At 34.8% G+C, this 18563-nt stretch overlaps 1 protein-coding gene across 3 annotated transcripts in view; it reads left to right on the top strand.

Moving 5' to 3' along the window:
- The window catches only part of ATRNL1 (attractin like 1), a 740683-nt gene that overhangs the window by 150241 nt on the left and 571879 nt on the right, over positions 1–18563 (top strand). For all 3 annotated transcript variants that reach the window (XM_043475348.1, XM_043475346.1, XM_043475347.1), the window contains 2 exons: positions 3460–3592; positions 7181–7362. In XM_043475348.1, the coding sequence (XP_043331283.1) occupies positions 3460–3592; positions 7181–7362 (315 nt within the window). The remainder of the gene's footprint in view (positions 1–3459; positions 3593–7180; positions 7363–18563) is intronic.

Raw genomic sequence — 18563 nt, 5'->3', positions numbered from 1 at the left:
GCATTGCAGGCAGATTCTTTACCAACTGAGCTATGAGGGAAGCCCCCAAATTGTAAGCCAACTATAAAAAAAGACATTTAGAAAATATGTATGGCATCACTTACTTCTTGATATGTTGTTGATCAGTCTAGATTCCATGTTGAATCCAATAACCTTTACTTTTCATGGATAAGATTGGGAAAATTCTTTCAAAGCTTAATTTAAAAAAAGACTGTAACCATAAACATTGTCTTCTGTGCTGATAGAAATAGGAATGTATAAGTAAGTATTGAAGTCATTTCTATGAGAATCTTGTCAGACATGTACTAATAGTGTTGTGACTTAGGTTTTATTTATATACTTTGTGTGCAAGCTTAATCTGAAGTATTGATAGTAGTAGTTTTCATTTTATCTTTAAAATCGTCTATAGATCTGTGTTTTAAATTTAAAAATTTGTGTTTAGATCTATGGTTCTCTGAGGCAATTCTGTCCCCCACTGGGACATCTGGCAATGTGTATTTTTTGGTTGTTTTCACAACTGTGGGACTGCTACCAGGATCTAACATAGAGAAGCCAGGGACACAGGTAAACATCCTACAATGAATGAATAGCGCTGACACAAAAAATCATCACCTGGCTCAAAGTTTCACTAGTGATGAAGTCAAGAACCTATAGACTATTGAAAATATTATAAAATTAATATTGATTAAAATAGATAAAGAAGAGTAAAATCTAACCTTTTAATGGATAGCATCAAAATATTCCATGTTTTTTAGATGTCAACAAATTGAAGGAAATTTTTAAAAAATTATTAAGGATTGTATTCAGTAGGATTAAAGATTCTCTTATTGGAGTGTAGCTGCAATAACTAAAAAGTTTCCATACAGATTTTAAACTAAATACATATTAATTTTTTCTTTTTTTGAATTTTTATTAAGCAAGTAAAGTATCCACTTGTTTTTCAAGATACCAGGCAGAAGTAAAAGGTAAAGAAAAGGGAATTTGAAAACTAAGTAAAAACTTTTTATTATGTTATCTAGGATTTTTCTCCAGTAGCCATCATATTTTGAAATAGTTAAAGCTTTATCATTCTGTTCTAAAATAATACTAAAAACTTAAAATGAAGGAAAACTTTGAATTATTGACTCATCAGATTGAACCCTTTTGCTTTTATACTTACTGTATTGGTGTATACTTTGCAGTGATGTGTTGCTTTAATAATAATAGATACTTCAATTTTATTTGAGTTTGAATGTTAATAGAACATGATTCACTTTGAAAGTTTGAATTACTTTTTTATATTTGCATAATATTCATCTAATGGGAGTTATATTAGTGAATAATGTGGACATGGTAGCAAAGTAAAATAAAACATGGGAATAAGGGACTAAAATGGAGAATGTCATTAGATAAGAATTGCAAGCAGATTTTATTTAAAACTTTGTTCGATGACTCTGAGTTAATTTGTATTTAGACACTTACACTATGTGAAAATACACGTCTCAAAAATTGAATTATACAAATTACTATAAAGTATTTATTTTATAAAGTGGCCTTTTCCTTTAGAGTTTAGTGTTGATAATGTGTTAAAAAGGAAAGCACTGGGTGAGATAGTACAAGTGAACAGATGGAAGTCTCTTATAATTTAGACTTTGATGTAATGTGTCTTTTGGACAGTTTTATCAGAATGTCTGGTGATTAAAATAAACCAAATGCTAATAGATACAGAAGGGTCTATGAGATTTTAGCATAAATGATGTCCATTGATATTCTCTTTCATTATTTAGTCATTTTTACTGCATGTTGCATATTTCGTGCTCTAATAGCCCAAATAACTGCTTTCTTCTTGCAGATTTTCACTTTAAATTTACATTGAGATACATTAGGGTGAAGATGAGTGGAGTACTGGTTATTCCTCATAGTCTGTTTATGAATGTGCGTCTGGTTCATTAGGCCAAAAAATGCCAGCCGTGTTTCAGAGCAGCAGTCAGCTTTCTTCTGTCATTGAATAAATTGGCCCTGTTTGTGATGGAAATACAATTTGGTCTATTGTACTGGCTCAGTATCAATAAATGATTATACTGTTCTTATGAAGAGCAGTAGAGTTAATTTGATGGTGACTCCACCATTGTTGTTCTAAAGTTTGGCATTGAGTTCTCATTCTTTCTCTTATTCTAATACGTTGTTTAGCCATTCTCTTGTCTGTCTTATAGGCTATTTTATTTATCAGATGATTCAAGTAAATTGATTTGTTTTTAGTTATGTGACAAACGTTTCGAAGTATAGTAATCCTATAGAATAATACTAAGATTTATATGCTATATGAGAAAAAAAAGCTGTGAATCAGAAACATAGCATTAAGAAAATTTGCATGTTCCTAGTGAAAATGATGGTTGAATAAGACTTGCAGTACAATTTGGGCTTTAAAAATGTATCATGTGATTTTTTAAAAGGAAGAATAAGATACAAATTTCTTCAACCATTTTTATATATAGGAAATTATAAGTAAATTTTGATTGTCAAGTTTTTTGTTTGAAAAGAAATATTTATCACCCTTACATGAGAAAGCCTGTCTACCTGTGGAAAGGAGAGGGAGCTTATGATGCAGTATGTGCTTTTTTCCTTTGTGTGTCTTTTTTTTTTCTCAATAACGAGTTACAAGAAGAGTTGAGCCCAAAGAATCTGATTTTCGTTATCACAGGTATTGATAATATCATGTGAAATATCAAACCTTGATATAAGTAGGGAACTCACACCAAAGTTCCCATATTGCCTTTTGTTTTCTTTTTTGACCTTTAACCTTCAACCTCTTGGACCTGCAATTAGTTGAAATATGAGTAGTTGTGTAATAGGACTGATCAAAATGTAACTTTTGCAGGTTCTTTTCAACCTTTATTGAAGAAATGTGATAGATACACATAGGAGAAACATCAGTTAACCAAAATCATTATTTAATGTCTGTGGAAGTAACCAAAACCGTTATTTAATGTATGTGGAAGTAAACTTAGTTTGAGTTATTGAGAAGATAATTTATCATTTTAGATTGTATTGGATTTTGATAAAGCATCTCTTTAACTTTTGCTACTCATTATTTCCACTTCATTCCCAGGAGTCTGCATGATAGTTTTATTCATGACTAGAATTCTTTGATGTGATCATTGAGAGAAATGAATGACTTTGTTCATTGGCTTTGTTTATTGAATTAGAAGCCTGTTATCAGATTCAATAGAATACGTTTTCATTATTGATTTCTGTTTCAGATTGTGTTAATTTGCATGTTTTTTCAATAAGCATACATTCTAATTCTAAGAACTTTGCTTAAATAAATAAACGAATAAAAAATTCTGATTCAGTAGAACTGGATTTGGTGTTAGAAGTCTGTGTTGTAAAGTTCACCACGTGATTTATGTATACGCTAAACTTCATGAGTCATTACTGTACAAAGGCGAAAGGTAACATGCTTTATCTTTAACTTTGTAGTCTGTGAAAAACTATACCAAATGCCATGTGAGGAATGAGCAGATCTGTAACAAACTTACTAGCTGTAAGAGCTGTTCACTGAACTTGAATTGCCAGTGGGATCAGCGACAGCAGGAGTGCCAGGCTCTACCAGGTAAAGATTTGTATTTGGTAAATCAGTTTTTAGTCCACAGATGAATGCTATTTTTGTAAAGAACATTTAGTAAGAATATTCCATTTTCTAAAATTAAATCAGTAGCAAATAAACAACAGTATTGGAGTAAAAATAGCAGTGTTTCTACAAGAAAGATTTATACATTCATTTCCGATTAAGACTTTCAAGGTATCTTCTGTTTATTACTGTTGACTTGATTTGAATACTTTTCAATTAAAAAATTATATCTTAAAAACATAGAAAATATTAAGTACTCAGACTAATATCCAAATCTAACAATGTTAACATTTTAGCATATTGGATTTAAGTGCCCTTTATTTTTTAAATTCCAGGAGCAGTTTTTTACTGACTGTTCTTTTTTTTATTAGAAATGGTAACATTTATAATAGTTATTATAAGATTCAATGAGATGCTTAAGTTCTGTAAAACAGAACAAAACTCATTTGAAAAAGAAATTTCAATTTAGTTCTTACAGTTAGCATTCTTCTTAGTAGACCCCAAAGTATTCTTTCCTTTGAATATGAAAGAGAAAATCAGAAAATAAAAAACTTGTATATATAGTTAACCAGTTCCATCTTCTTGTTATATAGATAAGCTGAGACTGGTTACATATCCTGCCTAAAAAAGTGCATGGCTTATAAATGGCAGAGGGGACTAGTAACTGGGTGTTTATCTCTGTTCAGCTTTTTGCCTGATTTTATCTCATGATTTTTTGTTTTTTTCATTTTTTCATTGAAAAATGTCTGAAGCTATGTAATTTAATCCCATCATAGGATTTAAGTGTTTCTTATAAGTTCATGTAATAAAATAAAAATTAGATTGCCTTTAAAAGTACCATTGAGATTTTGGAATTTTGTTTATGTACTGAGCTTTTAAGCTTTTAAATAGCGATGTATGCATGTGTGTTCATTTTGAGTAATTTAGAGAATATTAATGCAGTAGGCAAGATTTGAGAAGCAATCTCAAAACTTGAAAGTAATAATTTCTAAGTGTTAAAGTCTAAAAGCTACATGTAGATCAATAAAATTACTTATAAAGTTTCTTTAAAAAGACAGAGTAAATCCTGGACTAAAATAAGAGTTGACTGAAGGAATATATATGTACAGGAATATTATTCAATAAGAAGAGAATTTGATTACCAGTGGAAATTTGGGAAAATAATAGTGAAGTTATATTTAGTAATACTCATCTACTCTTGCCTGGGAAAATATTTTGGTTTGGCCTAAGGGTCATACTTGACCAGGTTATTACTTTGGAGAATAAGAAATATAATAAGCTATTTTATTATACAGTAACTCCCCTTGTTCTGTATTCATATTTACCAAGAACCAGCTTGGTGTTATATGTAGCTTGGTTTTTGTTCAGCTTGTCTCAAAGAAGTGAATGCTTTAAATACAGAACTCAGTCTGTAGTAATTGCCTTTTTCTATGAAAATTTGTGAATTGCATTTTTTCTATTGATCTCATGTAAAATTGGCAATTTGAATTTATCAAGCTTAACCTATTTTAAAAATTAACTACTATCCTAAAGTTGAGGTGATGCTCAAAACTACAGAAACTTAAGACATCAAAACATTTAGTTTAGTGCTTTGATTTAGTTTAGCCTCAAAGGCCCATGTGTTGTTTGCATTTGTATGATTCATTAACCAAGTATTTTTGATCTTATAAAACAAAAGATGACCAAAAGTATTGTAAATCCTTCCTTGATTCAGTAAGGAAAGAAAAAGCTGAAATTTAACAAAAACTTCTGTACTGTTTTCCTTGAAGTAATTTGGTAGTTTAGATTTCAGAAGACAAGGAAGATTGTTATATGTATAGCTTGAAAATGAAAGCAGAGGCGTTTGAAGTCTTATTAAATGACTGGTGTATCAGGTGCTTACTATGTTCCAAGCACTATGTGTTATTCTCATTACCTGGTTTAATAGGACAGTAGTTATTCAAGAAGCAAGGGGCCCTGTAATACTAAGATATTGTGTGCTTCTGTAATTCTCATTCTGTTATAGGTTTACTCTGTATTAATAGTTTTCCAAAGGCTACATAGTATATGATTCTAATAGATTGAATGTTATATTAAACCACCATTAAAGGAATTTACAAAAATATAGAACAAAGCCACCCTCTTAACTCTTTTGTTTTTTGGAGACTCTAATTAAGAGAAATTAAATATGCTATTTATTTTAAATTGTTATGTATTTCCCCAACATTTTTTAATGAAAAATTTCAAACATTTTTTTATGAATTTTTTAATGAAAAATAGAATTGTAGTGAGGACACTTAGTACCCACGCCCTAGATTCTGCAATGCACAGTTTACTCTGCTTTATCTCTGATTTCTCTGCCTATCCATCCCCTATTCATTTATCAACCCATCTCAATTTTTGATGCCAACGCCTAATTTAAACCGCCAGCTTTACTTTCTCAAGGAGAAAATGTGATGATATTAATACATCTTCTTTGGGTGTGTAATAATAGCATTAAGGGGCAAGACATCCCAGAAACTGGAAGAGTAGGTTTGTAATAAAAGTTTAAATGAATGAATACATGTATTTTTAAAAGATTAGTTTTAATTTTTAATATGGTCAAGCTCCATAGATATAAAATGTATAAGGAAAATTCTGTGGCATTCTCAATAATTTTTAAGAGTTTAAAGGGGTCTTGAGACCAAAATGTTTGAGAACTGCTGCTTTATAATAATTCCATAAAGACTGAACTGTTGCATCTGAAAGGGCAAGAGGCACTGATATATTTAGTGATATGAAACTGACGGATCGTCAAGTCAAGCTTCACAGATTGGTGTGTCAATAAAACACCTCAGTGTTAATGTATCCTAGAGCATAACTTTATATTGAATTTAGAAGTCTGTGTTTTAGAAAATAGACACTGTTTTAAGTTCAATTTGGAGCCTAAGGATAAACCACTGTTACTGAATAGTATGTTTGAACTTTCAAAAGACCTGAAAGGTTGTGTAAAAATAAATATTTGAAAGCAAAGTTTCTAGTTTCTTTACGAAGTGTAAATGAAATGCAACTTCTTGCCCCATAATTATAATTAAAGAATCAAAGAACCCAGCTTATATCAAATAGTACACCTGGGCTAAGGAGATTAGTTAATCTAATTCCATAGCCCAGAGGACAGTTATTAATAGCTACACTTGTAGGAATAACTTTGCTTTTGTTGTGTGCTGGTTATTTTTCTACTAAAGTGATCTTGTATAAAGTGGACCTTGCGACATATAAATGTAGTAGTGATTTCACTTGCTGCAAAACCATATATCAATACACTAGATTTACACGGAAGACCTAACAGTCAACAGATTTTGACTGATGTTACAGAGCCATAGCTTTTCTTATGTTTAATAATTAGAGAAAAAATTAGGATCTTCTGTTCTTATTCTTCACCAAAATATTAGTTAAATTTTGTTTAGTGTGATACAAGGATCTATTTAAATTTTATCATAAAAATTATTTAATCAAATCTAGTTGTATTCATTTAGCATTCTGAAATAATTGAAAAATACGCATGTGTTTGGATAATCAAAACATAAGACATGAATTTTTTTTTTTGACTAGCTCATCTTTGTGGAGAAGGATGGATTCACGTCGGGGATGCTTGTCTTAGAATTAATTCCAGTAGAGAAAACTATGACAATGCAAAACTTTACTGCTATAATCTTAGTGGAAATCTTGCTTCATTAACAACTTCAAAAGAAGTAGAATTTGTACTGGATGAAATACAGAAGTATACACAACAGGTAACAACTATATTTGTTTTTATATGGGAATATGCTATAATCATACAGCTATTGGCAATGAGTCATTCTTCTTGTTTTTAAATACATTATTTTTAATAAACCTTGGAAGTGAAAGTAGAACTCATTTCAACAGTGAATAGTCAGGGGACTCATTCCGTACTTGTATTTGGTAATATGCCCCTCGCCCCAGATGGCAGTGGTAAAGAATCCACCTGCCAATGCAGGAGACGCAAGAGATGTGGGTTTGATCCCTGGGTCAGGAAAATCCCCTGGAGAAAGAAATGGCAACTCACTCCGGTATTCTTGCCTCGAGTATCCCATGGACAGAGTAACCTGGCAGGTTACAATCCATGGGGTTGCAAAGATTTGGACATGACTGAGAACAGCACAGCATTTGGTAGTTTAGTAATTTTCTGAATTGCTTATCTCATGTTTTGCTCAGTAAACCATTGCATTACCTTAGCAAGAAGTCATCTCATATAAATAAATATACTTTAAAAATTGTGTGTATAATTTAATAGTTTCTTTGAAGTGTTATTATTCTTGTAACTTAGGATGTCTCTTATAATCAGAACACTAGACCAGCATATTGGCTATATTTGTATATCTACATTTGTGTGTATGTGTGTTTATGTGTATGTTCTGAGGGTTAAAATTTTGAATAATCCTCTTTGTATAGATATGCATGAAATAATATACCAATAGTTAGCTGGACTTAAACTGATCATTAAATAATAGAAGATTTGGAACATACAACACTTGGAAGCGGTTTTAATTTCTTTGAAAGCTGTTTTATGGAAAATATTTCCATAGAAATGGACTATTTGCTTGGAAATGGTATCAAATATCATTTTACAATAAACTTCTAATAGGAATCCATAGTACTTATTTACTGTTCTTGGGATGTTAAAATATAGTCAACTCTTAAGAACAGATTAAGTTGGAGATTTGGAAATAATTTACTAAATGTAGTTTTGAAATATCTTAGTTCATATACTTACTTGAAGTGTCTTGAAGACATTTGAAAAAATTGAATAGATTATATTATGCATTGTATTGTTTTAGGTGTACAACGTAATGATTTGATATTTGTAGTTATTGTGATACATGTTCTTGGATTTTTTTTTAGATTCCACATATAAGTGAGGTCATATGGTATTTTTCTTATCCTGACTTATTTCAATTAGATCTATCCATGTTCCTGCAAATGGCAAGCTTTCAGTACTCAGTGATCTCACATATATGGTGAATTTAAAACAAACAAACAAACATCCTAAAAACTAAAAAACCAAGCTCACAGAGGCAGAGAACAGTTTGTTATTTGCCAGAGGTAAGGATGGAGGGTGGGCAAAATGGATGAAAGCAGTCAAAAGGTACAGACTTACAGTTATAAAATAAATAAGCTATGAGGCTATAATACATGATGTGATGACTATAATGAATAATACTGTATTACGTATTTGAAATGTGCTGAGAGAGTAGATCTTAAAAATCTTCACAAAAAACTGTGTATGGTGACATACGTTGACTAGACTTATCATTCTACAATGTATACAAATATTGAATCATTATTTTGAATTCTGGAAATTAAAATAATATTATATGTTAGTCATGCATCAATTAACGGGGCTTTCCTGGAGGCTCAGATGGTAAAGAATCTGCCTGCAGTGCAAGAGACCCAGGTTCAATTCCTGGGTCAGAAAGATCTCCTGGAGAAGGGAACAGCTACCCACTCTAGTATTCTTGCCTGGAGAATCCCATGGACAGAGGAGCCTGGTGGACTACAGTCCGTGGAGTCACAAAGAGTTGGACACGACTGAATGTCTTTCACTTCAGATACATCAATTAAAAGAAAAAGTATAGTCAACACTTAAGAATAGCTTAAGTAGGAGATTTAGAAATAGTTTACTAAATCTAGTTTTGAAATACCTTATTTAGTTCAAATATATACTTGAAATATACTAATGTAAACTGTCATAGCATCTATAAGATTTTTGTATTTTGTGTCAAAAGTAAAATTAGAGTTCAGTATAGATGAGTTAAGTGATAAAGCTAACAATAATAAATACCTCGTATCTGAGGTATGTACAATTTTGCCCAGTGTTTAAAATGTACACACACATATAGACCCCGTGGCCTAATAATCCACAAAGTGACATGATTTCTACACAGCGCTTCCTGATAGCTCAGCTGGTAAAGAATCCGCCTGTAATGCAGAAGAGCGCAGTTGGATTCCTGGGTTGGGAGGATCCCCTGGAGAAGGGATAGGCTACCCACTCCAGTAGTTTGGGGCTTCCCTGGTGGCTCAGCTGGTAAAGAATCCACCTGCAATGCGGGAGACCTGGGTTCGATCCCTGGGTTGGGAAGATTCCCCTGGAGAAGGGAAAGGCTACCCACTCCAGTATTCTGGCCTGCAGAATTCCATGGATTGTATATAGTCCATGGGGTCACAAAGAATCAGAGATGACTGAGCAACTTTCACTAATGGAGATATGGCAGTAATTCAGGTATTGCTTTGAAAATGGTATTAGATTTCAGTGACTTTTTTCGACCTTAGGTTTTGACTTTTATTTGGGCAAGGAGTCTTTTGGTACAGTGCAGTGGAGATGGTTTTGGCTTGAAAACTTTTCAGAACATGTATTACCAATTGCTTGCCGTTGAAACAGTTAAGTGATATGTTTTTGATATAGCTGATTTTTAAACAACATTGAAGGCAAATGATGCATTAGGTATCAAACTGATGGAGAGCAGGTAATCTGGAAATACTGCTTATCTCTACAATTTAGTAGCAAGTTAACTTCCACAGCCCTACGTTCCTCATCTGTAACCTGGGATAGTTATTTGCTACCTTCCTGAATATTCATTGGAAGGACTGATGCTGAAGCTGACTGCAGTACTTTGGCCACCTTATGTGAAGAACTGACTCATTTGAAAAGACCCTGATGCTAGGAAAGATTGAAGGGAGGAGGAGAAGGGGACAACAGAGGATGAGATGGTTGGATGGCATCACCGATTCAATGGACGTGAGTTTGAGTAAATTCTGGAAGTTGGTGATGGACAGGAAGGCCTGGCGTGCTGCAGTCAATGGGGTCACAAAGAGTCGGACACGATTGAGCAACTGAACTGAACTGAACTAATGTTTATTGTGAGAAATAAGTGAGATATTGTATGTGAAGAATATAAATTTTATTTAAGTGTTTACTAAAGTTATAATTATTATTGCTTGCATTTTTAAGATTGTTATTTTTGTATGTTTCTGCTATTTCTATTACTACTATTTCCAGGAATCATTAATTAGATAATGAATTTTTAGGTAACTAAGTGAATTTATTCAGTGAATAGTTGATATTGTCTATAGAAAAATACTTACCCCAAACTGATGTTTTAATTTTTCCCACTTTACAAAGCCTTCCCCCCCATCTCCACTAATTATACTAGGATCTTTTTCCTCTTAAGAACATTCCTGATAAAGAATATGATTATATCTTATGGATTTTCCTTTTGCTAGTAACAGGGGAATAAGTGTCTGAGTTTTAAAAAGTGACTTAAGAACAGTTTTGTATAAATATGAAAAAATTAGAGGGACTTAAGCATATACCCTTTTGAAATGTTTATATGACTATTCAATTCACTGTAATTGCCTACCACAATTTTTATGGTGGCATTTAAAGTGTGTGTGTTTCTCATGAGTATTGATATGGATTATTTAATTTCTAATAACATTTTATATCTGTACAAAGTCAAAAGTCTCCCCCTTCATTAGTGAAATTGATAATTTATGTCCTTGATTTCAGTTCAGTTCAGTCACTTAGTCGTGTCTGACTCTTTGCAACCCCATGGACATGCCAGGCTTTCCTGTCCATCACCAACTCCCAAAGCCTGCTCAGACTCATGTCCACCGAGTCAGTGATGCCATCCAATCATCTCATCCTCTGTCATCCCTTTCTCCTGTCTTCAATCTTTCTCAATATCAGGGTCTTTTCTAAAGAGTCAGCTCTTTGCATCAGTTGGCCAAAGTACTGGAGCTTCAACTTCAGCATCAGTCCTTTCAATAAATATTCAGGACTGATTCCTTTAGGATGGACTGGTTGGATCTCCTTGCAGTCCAAGGGACTCTCAAGAGTCTTCTCCAACACTACAGTTCAAAAGTATCAATTCTTTGGTGCTCAGCTTTCTTTATGGGCCAACTCTCACATCCATACATGACTACTGTAAAAACCATAGCTTTGACTAGATGGACCTTTGTCGGCAAAGTAATGTATCCCTAGTTTTTATAAATATTCAAAAATTTTACATGGACATTACAATATGATACTTTGCTGCCAAACAAATATATTAAGTGCTTGATATTAATAGGGTAAAGAAAAACTATAATAATTCTGTTTGTATTATAGAACCATTTTTGTGTGAACTGAAGCTATTTTTCTGGAAAGGATGGGCTAATCTTCATTCATTTAGTATGTATCTATTGTGCACCCTCAGTGTACTTGGCAGTCTACTGCTTGTTGAGAGTATAAATATTAAAAACAATCAGTGTTGTCAAAGAGCTTTTGGAGGAGAAAGACAAACCCAATTATATCAAAGTGTGATAATTGCAGTGGTAAATGCACAGGGCAGATAGAGGATAGATATCTGCAGATATGTGCAGATAGAAGACAGATATCTGACATGTAATGTCAACTTAAGGAGTTTCCTAGAATAATACCCAAGTTACTTGTTGCAAGACTTGGAGTTGGCCAGTACATAAAGATATTTGTAAGGATTCAGGGAAATACCTCTGGTTTTGTTTTTCTCTCAATTTATCTTGTTTGAGAGCTACTAGCCTATAGTTGAGGATAAGATGCACGTGGTATCATCTAGGAGAGATCTATTGATTTTTAAAAATATTTTAGAAAAATGTAACAAAGTAGTATTTGTAAAGTTTTGTTTTTAGTCATATGGAGCATACAACATAATTTAAGATCTATTTACATTTTTGTACTAGCAAGAGCTTCATTGTTTTCATTACAAAATTGAGGGGTAGTTATCAGTGAATATTTGGACATTAGTTCTCCTGCATATATTTAACTTACAAAGAGCTTCTTATTGGTAGAGCCACATTCTTTGAATTTTAGAAAAGCACTTGTGTTTGGCTTTGGGCTTCCCAGGTGGCTCAGTGATAAAGAATCTGCCTGCCAGTGAAGGAGCTGCAGAAGACCATGAGTTCAGTCCCTGGATCAGAAAGTTCTCCTGGAGAAGGAAATGGCAGCCCACTGTAGTATTCTTGCTGGGATAATCCCATGGACAGAGGAACTTGGCAGGCTGCGGTTTATGGGGTCGCAGCGTTGGATGCAACTGAGCTCCTGAGCCCAAGCACAGATACGCACAGTGTTAGCACTCAACTGCTTTTTCCTTTGTGTTATTTTTTGTTTTTACATTATAATCTCAAAATGCGCTACTTTAGAAGCTTCATATTTCAAGATTTCTTCTTTAAGTTGCTTATTTTTTCTTGCTTATGTTTATAAATCATAAATATTAGACCAACAATTAATTTGAATGTATGATGAACTTAGACTCAATAGTTTGTGGACTATCCTTCTCTGTAAATAAATGTTTTGTTGCATTAGAAATATGAAGTTTAGCAAAATTTCAAAGGTGGAATTTTCTGCAAGGTGACATTCCATTAAACATAGCATTATAGAAAGTGAATTATACCCTGAGTCATTGCAGTTGTATAAACTTAAGATAAGCCTTCCAACATAAATAGAGATTGACAAATTCATGCACTTTAAAGAGATATTCTGGGTCAAATGATCATTTACTTATTGGCAATGGCTAATGAAATGTTGCGGTGATTTATGGTGTGCTGCAGTAAATTTTCATAATATAGTAATCTATCTTTTGTTTCTCAACTGCCTGTCCAGCTCATTTACTGGATAATAGTTACTTTAAATGTTTTATCAACTGCTTATTTTCCTGCTCTTCTCTTCTTCCTTGCAGATTCTTATCATGACGATTTAGAGAAAAATGTTTCGTTTTAAATGACTTGTTTTTACTATAGATAGTTAGGAAATATAGGCAGAGTTGCTATAACGTAAAGCACAGTCATTAATCTGAAATATCTATGTTGTATTGATTCCTGAACTATCAAGAGCTATAAAAATATTATAGCTTTTTTGTTATCAAAATATATTGAGAATAATGTATGAAATATATAATGGTCAGAAGACAAAGCAGCATGTGTGTTTTTATAATTAGAAAACATTATTTATTAAGCACTATCTCTGTGTCAATAACTGAATGCTAGAAAATAACTATCTCTGTTCTACTGGCCTTGTTTAGCAAAACTTACTGACTGCCTATGATATGTACAGTACCCTGCTGGGTGATATGAGATCTGTTCTAATGAATGTTTGTTGTTCTTTAGTCACTAAGTTGTGACTGACTCTTGTGACCCCTCTGTAGCCCACCAGGCCTCTCCGTCCATGGGATTTCCCAGGCAGGAATAATGGAGTGGGTTGCTCTTTCCTTCTCCAGGGGATCTTCCTGACCCAGGGACTGAACTTGCGTCTCCTGCTTGGCAGGTGGATTCTTTATCATCAAATCACCTGGGAAGCCCCTAATGAATGTTAATAATACTTTAATTTTATTTAAGAAATATTTTTTGAGTATTTATGTGTAAAATCATTATATTTGTACACTGTATAAGTTTCAAGGTCTACAAATTCTTTAGAAGCTCTCAAGGACCATTTGTACAACATATTTAGGATAAATACTGAATTAATGTATCTTCTATATTGTCAAAGACCCAGGTGGAGGATCATATTTTTCTCTACCCTGACAGTTGGTAATGTAAAAAAAAAAAAAAAGATGATGTGGAGTTTTGAAACCATTTCCCATTATAATATAATATTATTAACTTGATAACTTCGAGCATAAATATATTATTATATGTATTTAAGTGGGAATGTTTTGGAATGATGTTAGCAAGATGATAGAATGGAAATTTCTGGCACTGATTCCCTCCCAGAAACGCTGATTTAACAAATTACCCATACACAAAATACGTTTCTGAAAGCTAAGGAGTCCAGGTGAGAGGTTATAGCATCAGGGATGGCAGAGGGAACACAGAAATAAGAAAAGATTGATTAAAGATGGTAGAAAGGACAGTTGCACATTGCCTGCATCATCCTTCCCCTAAGCCTACACAGTGCAGTGAAGCAAAGGGGAAGAGGATGAAATGAGCACTGGTTTTGCTGTGGTCCCCACCCCCCAGGGCTGCTCTAATAAACCCCAGTGCCTGGGTTTTCCCTGTGAACCCAGGTGCCAGGCACACCCCAGTGCCAGACTGGCTCCTGTGGCCTCAGGCTGCAGACTGGTGCCCACAGACCCAGCCTCCAGGCCAGCCCCCATATATTCCTGGGCTCTAGGAAGCCTAAGATCCACATCCTCTCTTGGGCTGGCCCCTGCCGACCAAGGGTCAGGCTCATTCCGGTGGACTCAGGCTTTAGGCTCTCCTCTGTGAGCCCAGGTACCAGGCCCATCTCCATGGACGCAGGTATCACATCTATCTCACAGACTCAGGACCAGGCCTGCCGCAGTGGACCCTGGCCCCAGGCTAGCCCTTGCAGCCTTAGGACTATACCTGTGGGCCCAGGTGCCCAGCTTGCCCCAGCACCAGACTGGCCTCAGTGGGTTTAGGCTCAAGGCCTGCTTCAGTGCCAGGTGAGCCCTGTGGATGCATGCTTCTGGGTGGCTCCCGCAGATCCAGGCTCCAGACTGACCCCTGTGGACCAGATTTGCTCGCTTGGCACTGTGGACCAGGTTCCAGGCCCACCACTTGGTACTCAGTCACCACCAGCCCTGTCCAGCCATAGTGATCCCTTCAGCCCTCGGATCCAGGCCTGCACCCAGGCTCCGGTTCCAGGCCTGCCCTTGTGGAGCCCTTGGTTCTGAGTCTGTCCATGCAGACCTAAACTCCAGACCCACTCCAGTGGAGCCAGGACCAGGCTTGTCCCTCTGAACCCAGGCTCCAGACAGGTCCTCTGGACCCAGATTCTAGGCCTGCTTACCCTTGGTCTAGGCCCCAGGGCAGCCCACTTGAGGACTTCAGCAGTAAGCTTGCCCATAGACCTCACCACACAGTCTGCCAGAATCTCTGGATAGGCTGACTGAAGATAGGCTTTCCCTACTGAAGCCAGTCTGTAAAGACTGGAAGAGGTGATTACTTCTTCACATGTGCAGATGCCAGTGCAAGGCCATAGGAATCACGAGAAATCAGGGCAACAGGATGTTACCAAAGAACAAAGGAAAGCACAGGCAAGGGCTTCTCTAGGGGCTCAGCAGTAAAGAATCTGCCTGCCAATGCAGGAGACCCGGATTTGATCCCTGGGTTGAGAAGATGCCCTGGAGAAGGAAATGGCAACCCACTCCACTGTTCTTGCCTAGAAAATCCCATGGATAGGAGGAGACTGGAGGGCTACAGTCCCTGGGGTTGCAAAGAGTTGGACATGACTTAGCAACTAAACAATAACAACTGACTCAAAAGAAATGGAGATCTACAAACTGCCTGACAAAGAATTCAAAATAACCAATGAAAGCAGCTCAGTGAATTATAAGAAAACACAGATACACAGCCTAACAATATTAGGAAAACAGTATATGAAAGAAGAGTTAATTGAGTGGTTCAAAAAAGACATACAGACTATAAAAAAGAACCCAAGAGTAATTAATGGAGCTGAAGAATGTAATGACTGAACTGGATAATTCCACATAGAACTTCAATAGCAGACTCTTATCAGGCAGAATAAAGAGTTGGCAAGCTCAAATACGAGTCATTTGAAATTACCTAGAGTTCAAAAAAAAGAGAATAAAAAAAAGTGAAGAAAGCCTAGGGAACTTATTGTAGACCATAAGGAATCAATGTATGCTTTATGTGAGTTCCAGAAGACACAGAAAACTCATTTAAAGATATAATGACAGGAAACTTCCCTAATATGGAGGAGGAAATGAACATCCAGAGTCATTAATCCCAAAGAACCTCAAGCAGATTGAACATAAAGAGATCTTCACCAAGACATATTATAATAGAAAGCCCTAAATAAATCCATGTATTTATGATCAGTTGATGTTTGCCAGAGGTGTCAAGAATACAGGATAGGGAAAGGACAATCTCTTCAATAAATGATTTTGGATATTCTTATGCAGAAGAATGAAAGTGGATTCTTTTTCTCATACCATATACAAAAATCAATTCAAAATAAATTAAAGACTTTAAGACTTGAAACTGTAAAATTTCAGGAGGCAAACATGCAGAAAAGTCTTGTTGACATTAGTCAGGGCAGTGATTTTTTGAATGTGAGCACAAAAGCACAGACAAGAGCAAATGAGATTGTGTCAAGCTAATAAGCATCTATATAGCAAAGGTAATAATCAGCAGAATAAAGAGACAACCTGAGGAATGGGAGAAAATGTTTGTAAAACATGTATCTAATAAAGAGTTATTGTCCAAAATAGATACGGCACTCAAGCATCTCAACACACACACACAAATATACCCAGTTAAAAAACAGGCAAAGGACATAAGTAGATACTTTTCAAAGAAGACATACAAATAGCCATCAGGTATATTATAAAAAGTTCAACATCACTAAACATCAGGGAAGTGTGAATCGAGACCAATTGAGATATCATCTCACATTTGTTATAAAGGCTGTTGTCCAAAAGACAAGAGATAACAAATATTGGCAACAATGTGGAGAAAAGGAATCCTTATATACTGTTGGTGGGAATACAACTGGTATAGTCAATTTGGAAAACAGTATGGAGTTTCCCCCCCAAAATTAAAAATATCATACGATCCAACAGTGCCACATCTAGTTATATATCCTATGCTGTGCTTAGTGGGTCAGTCATGTCCGACTCTTTGTGACTCCACGGACTATAGCCCTTCAGACTCCTCTGTTCATGGGGATTCTTCAGGCAAGAATACTGGAGTGGGTTGCCATGCCCTCCTCCAGGAGATCTTCCCAACCCAGAGATCGAACCCAGCTCTCCCACAATGCAGGTGGATTCTTTACCATCTGAGCCACCAGGGAAGCCCAGTTCTACATCCTAAGGAAATTAAGTCACTATCTTGAAGAGATGTGTGCACTTCCAAATAGCCTAGTTATGGACACAGCTTAAGTGTTCATGAATGGATACATGGATGGATAAAGAAAATATACAAACATAAATATATATGTACATATATATACACACACACGTATAATTTTATTCAGACTTGAAAAAATCAGCAGTTTCTGTTTTTAACAACATGGATGGACCTGGAGACACATTTATGCTATGTAAAATAAGCCAGACTTGGACAAATACTGGGTGTTCTCATTTATATGTGGAATCTAAAATGGTTGAGCTGATAAAAGCAGATAGTAGAATAATGGTTGCCAGGGGCTGGGTATAGGAGAAATGTTTAGATGTAGATCAGAGGATACAAAGTTTCAGTTATGCAGGACAATAAGTTCTGGAGATCTAGTGTATAGGACAGTTGACTGTAGTTAATAATACTATATTGTATACTTGAAATTTGTTAAGAGAGTAGATCTTATATGTTCTTATCACACACACACACACAGTTATATGAGGTGATGGGTAATGTTAATTACCTTGATGTGATCATTTACAGTGTGAAACACATATACCAAACAAATATGCCATACACCTTATATATGTATAATTTTCTTTTGTCAATTATACCTCAGTTAAGCTACAAAAAATGAAAATTAAAATCTCAAAAAGAGATGTATAACTCTAAGCAGAAACAAGACAAGAAAAAGAGATGTTTGCAGTCTAAAAAGATTTGTAAGGAGAATTTGTAAGGAGAATAGCTTGGCCCAAGAATATATCATTATTTTGTCAGTCTCATTAGAATAGCCTTTTAAAATTTAGGAATGATTAAAATAAGGTATATAAATACAGAATATATTTTGTCTTTAAGCTACTTTTGAAGTATTTCTGAGAGCGTTAAGAATGTTTACTTTGGTGGCATTTATCAACCTCTGTTAATTAAATTTTAGGCAACAGGGTCAAAGATTTTTATTATTTATTTCTTGATCTCTTTAATAATGAAGGTAGGTGACTAATTTTATCTAAAACTGCACTGAAGTCCTACTGTACTAGTAGAGGTCTGAACTAGGAGAGAGACACTTCTTTGTCTTTTTGTA

The sequence above is a fragment of the Cervus canadensis genome, chromosome 8 (assembly GCF_019320065.1).
Source record: "Cervus canadensis isolate Bull #8, Minnesota chromosome 8, ASM1932006v1, whole genome shotgun sequence".
NCBI lineage: Eukaryota > Metazoa > Chordata > Mammalia > Artiodactyla > Cervidae > Cervus > Cervus canadensis.
This window is presented reverse-complemented; position numbering and strand designations above follow the sequence as displayed.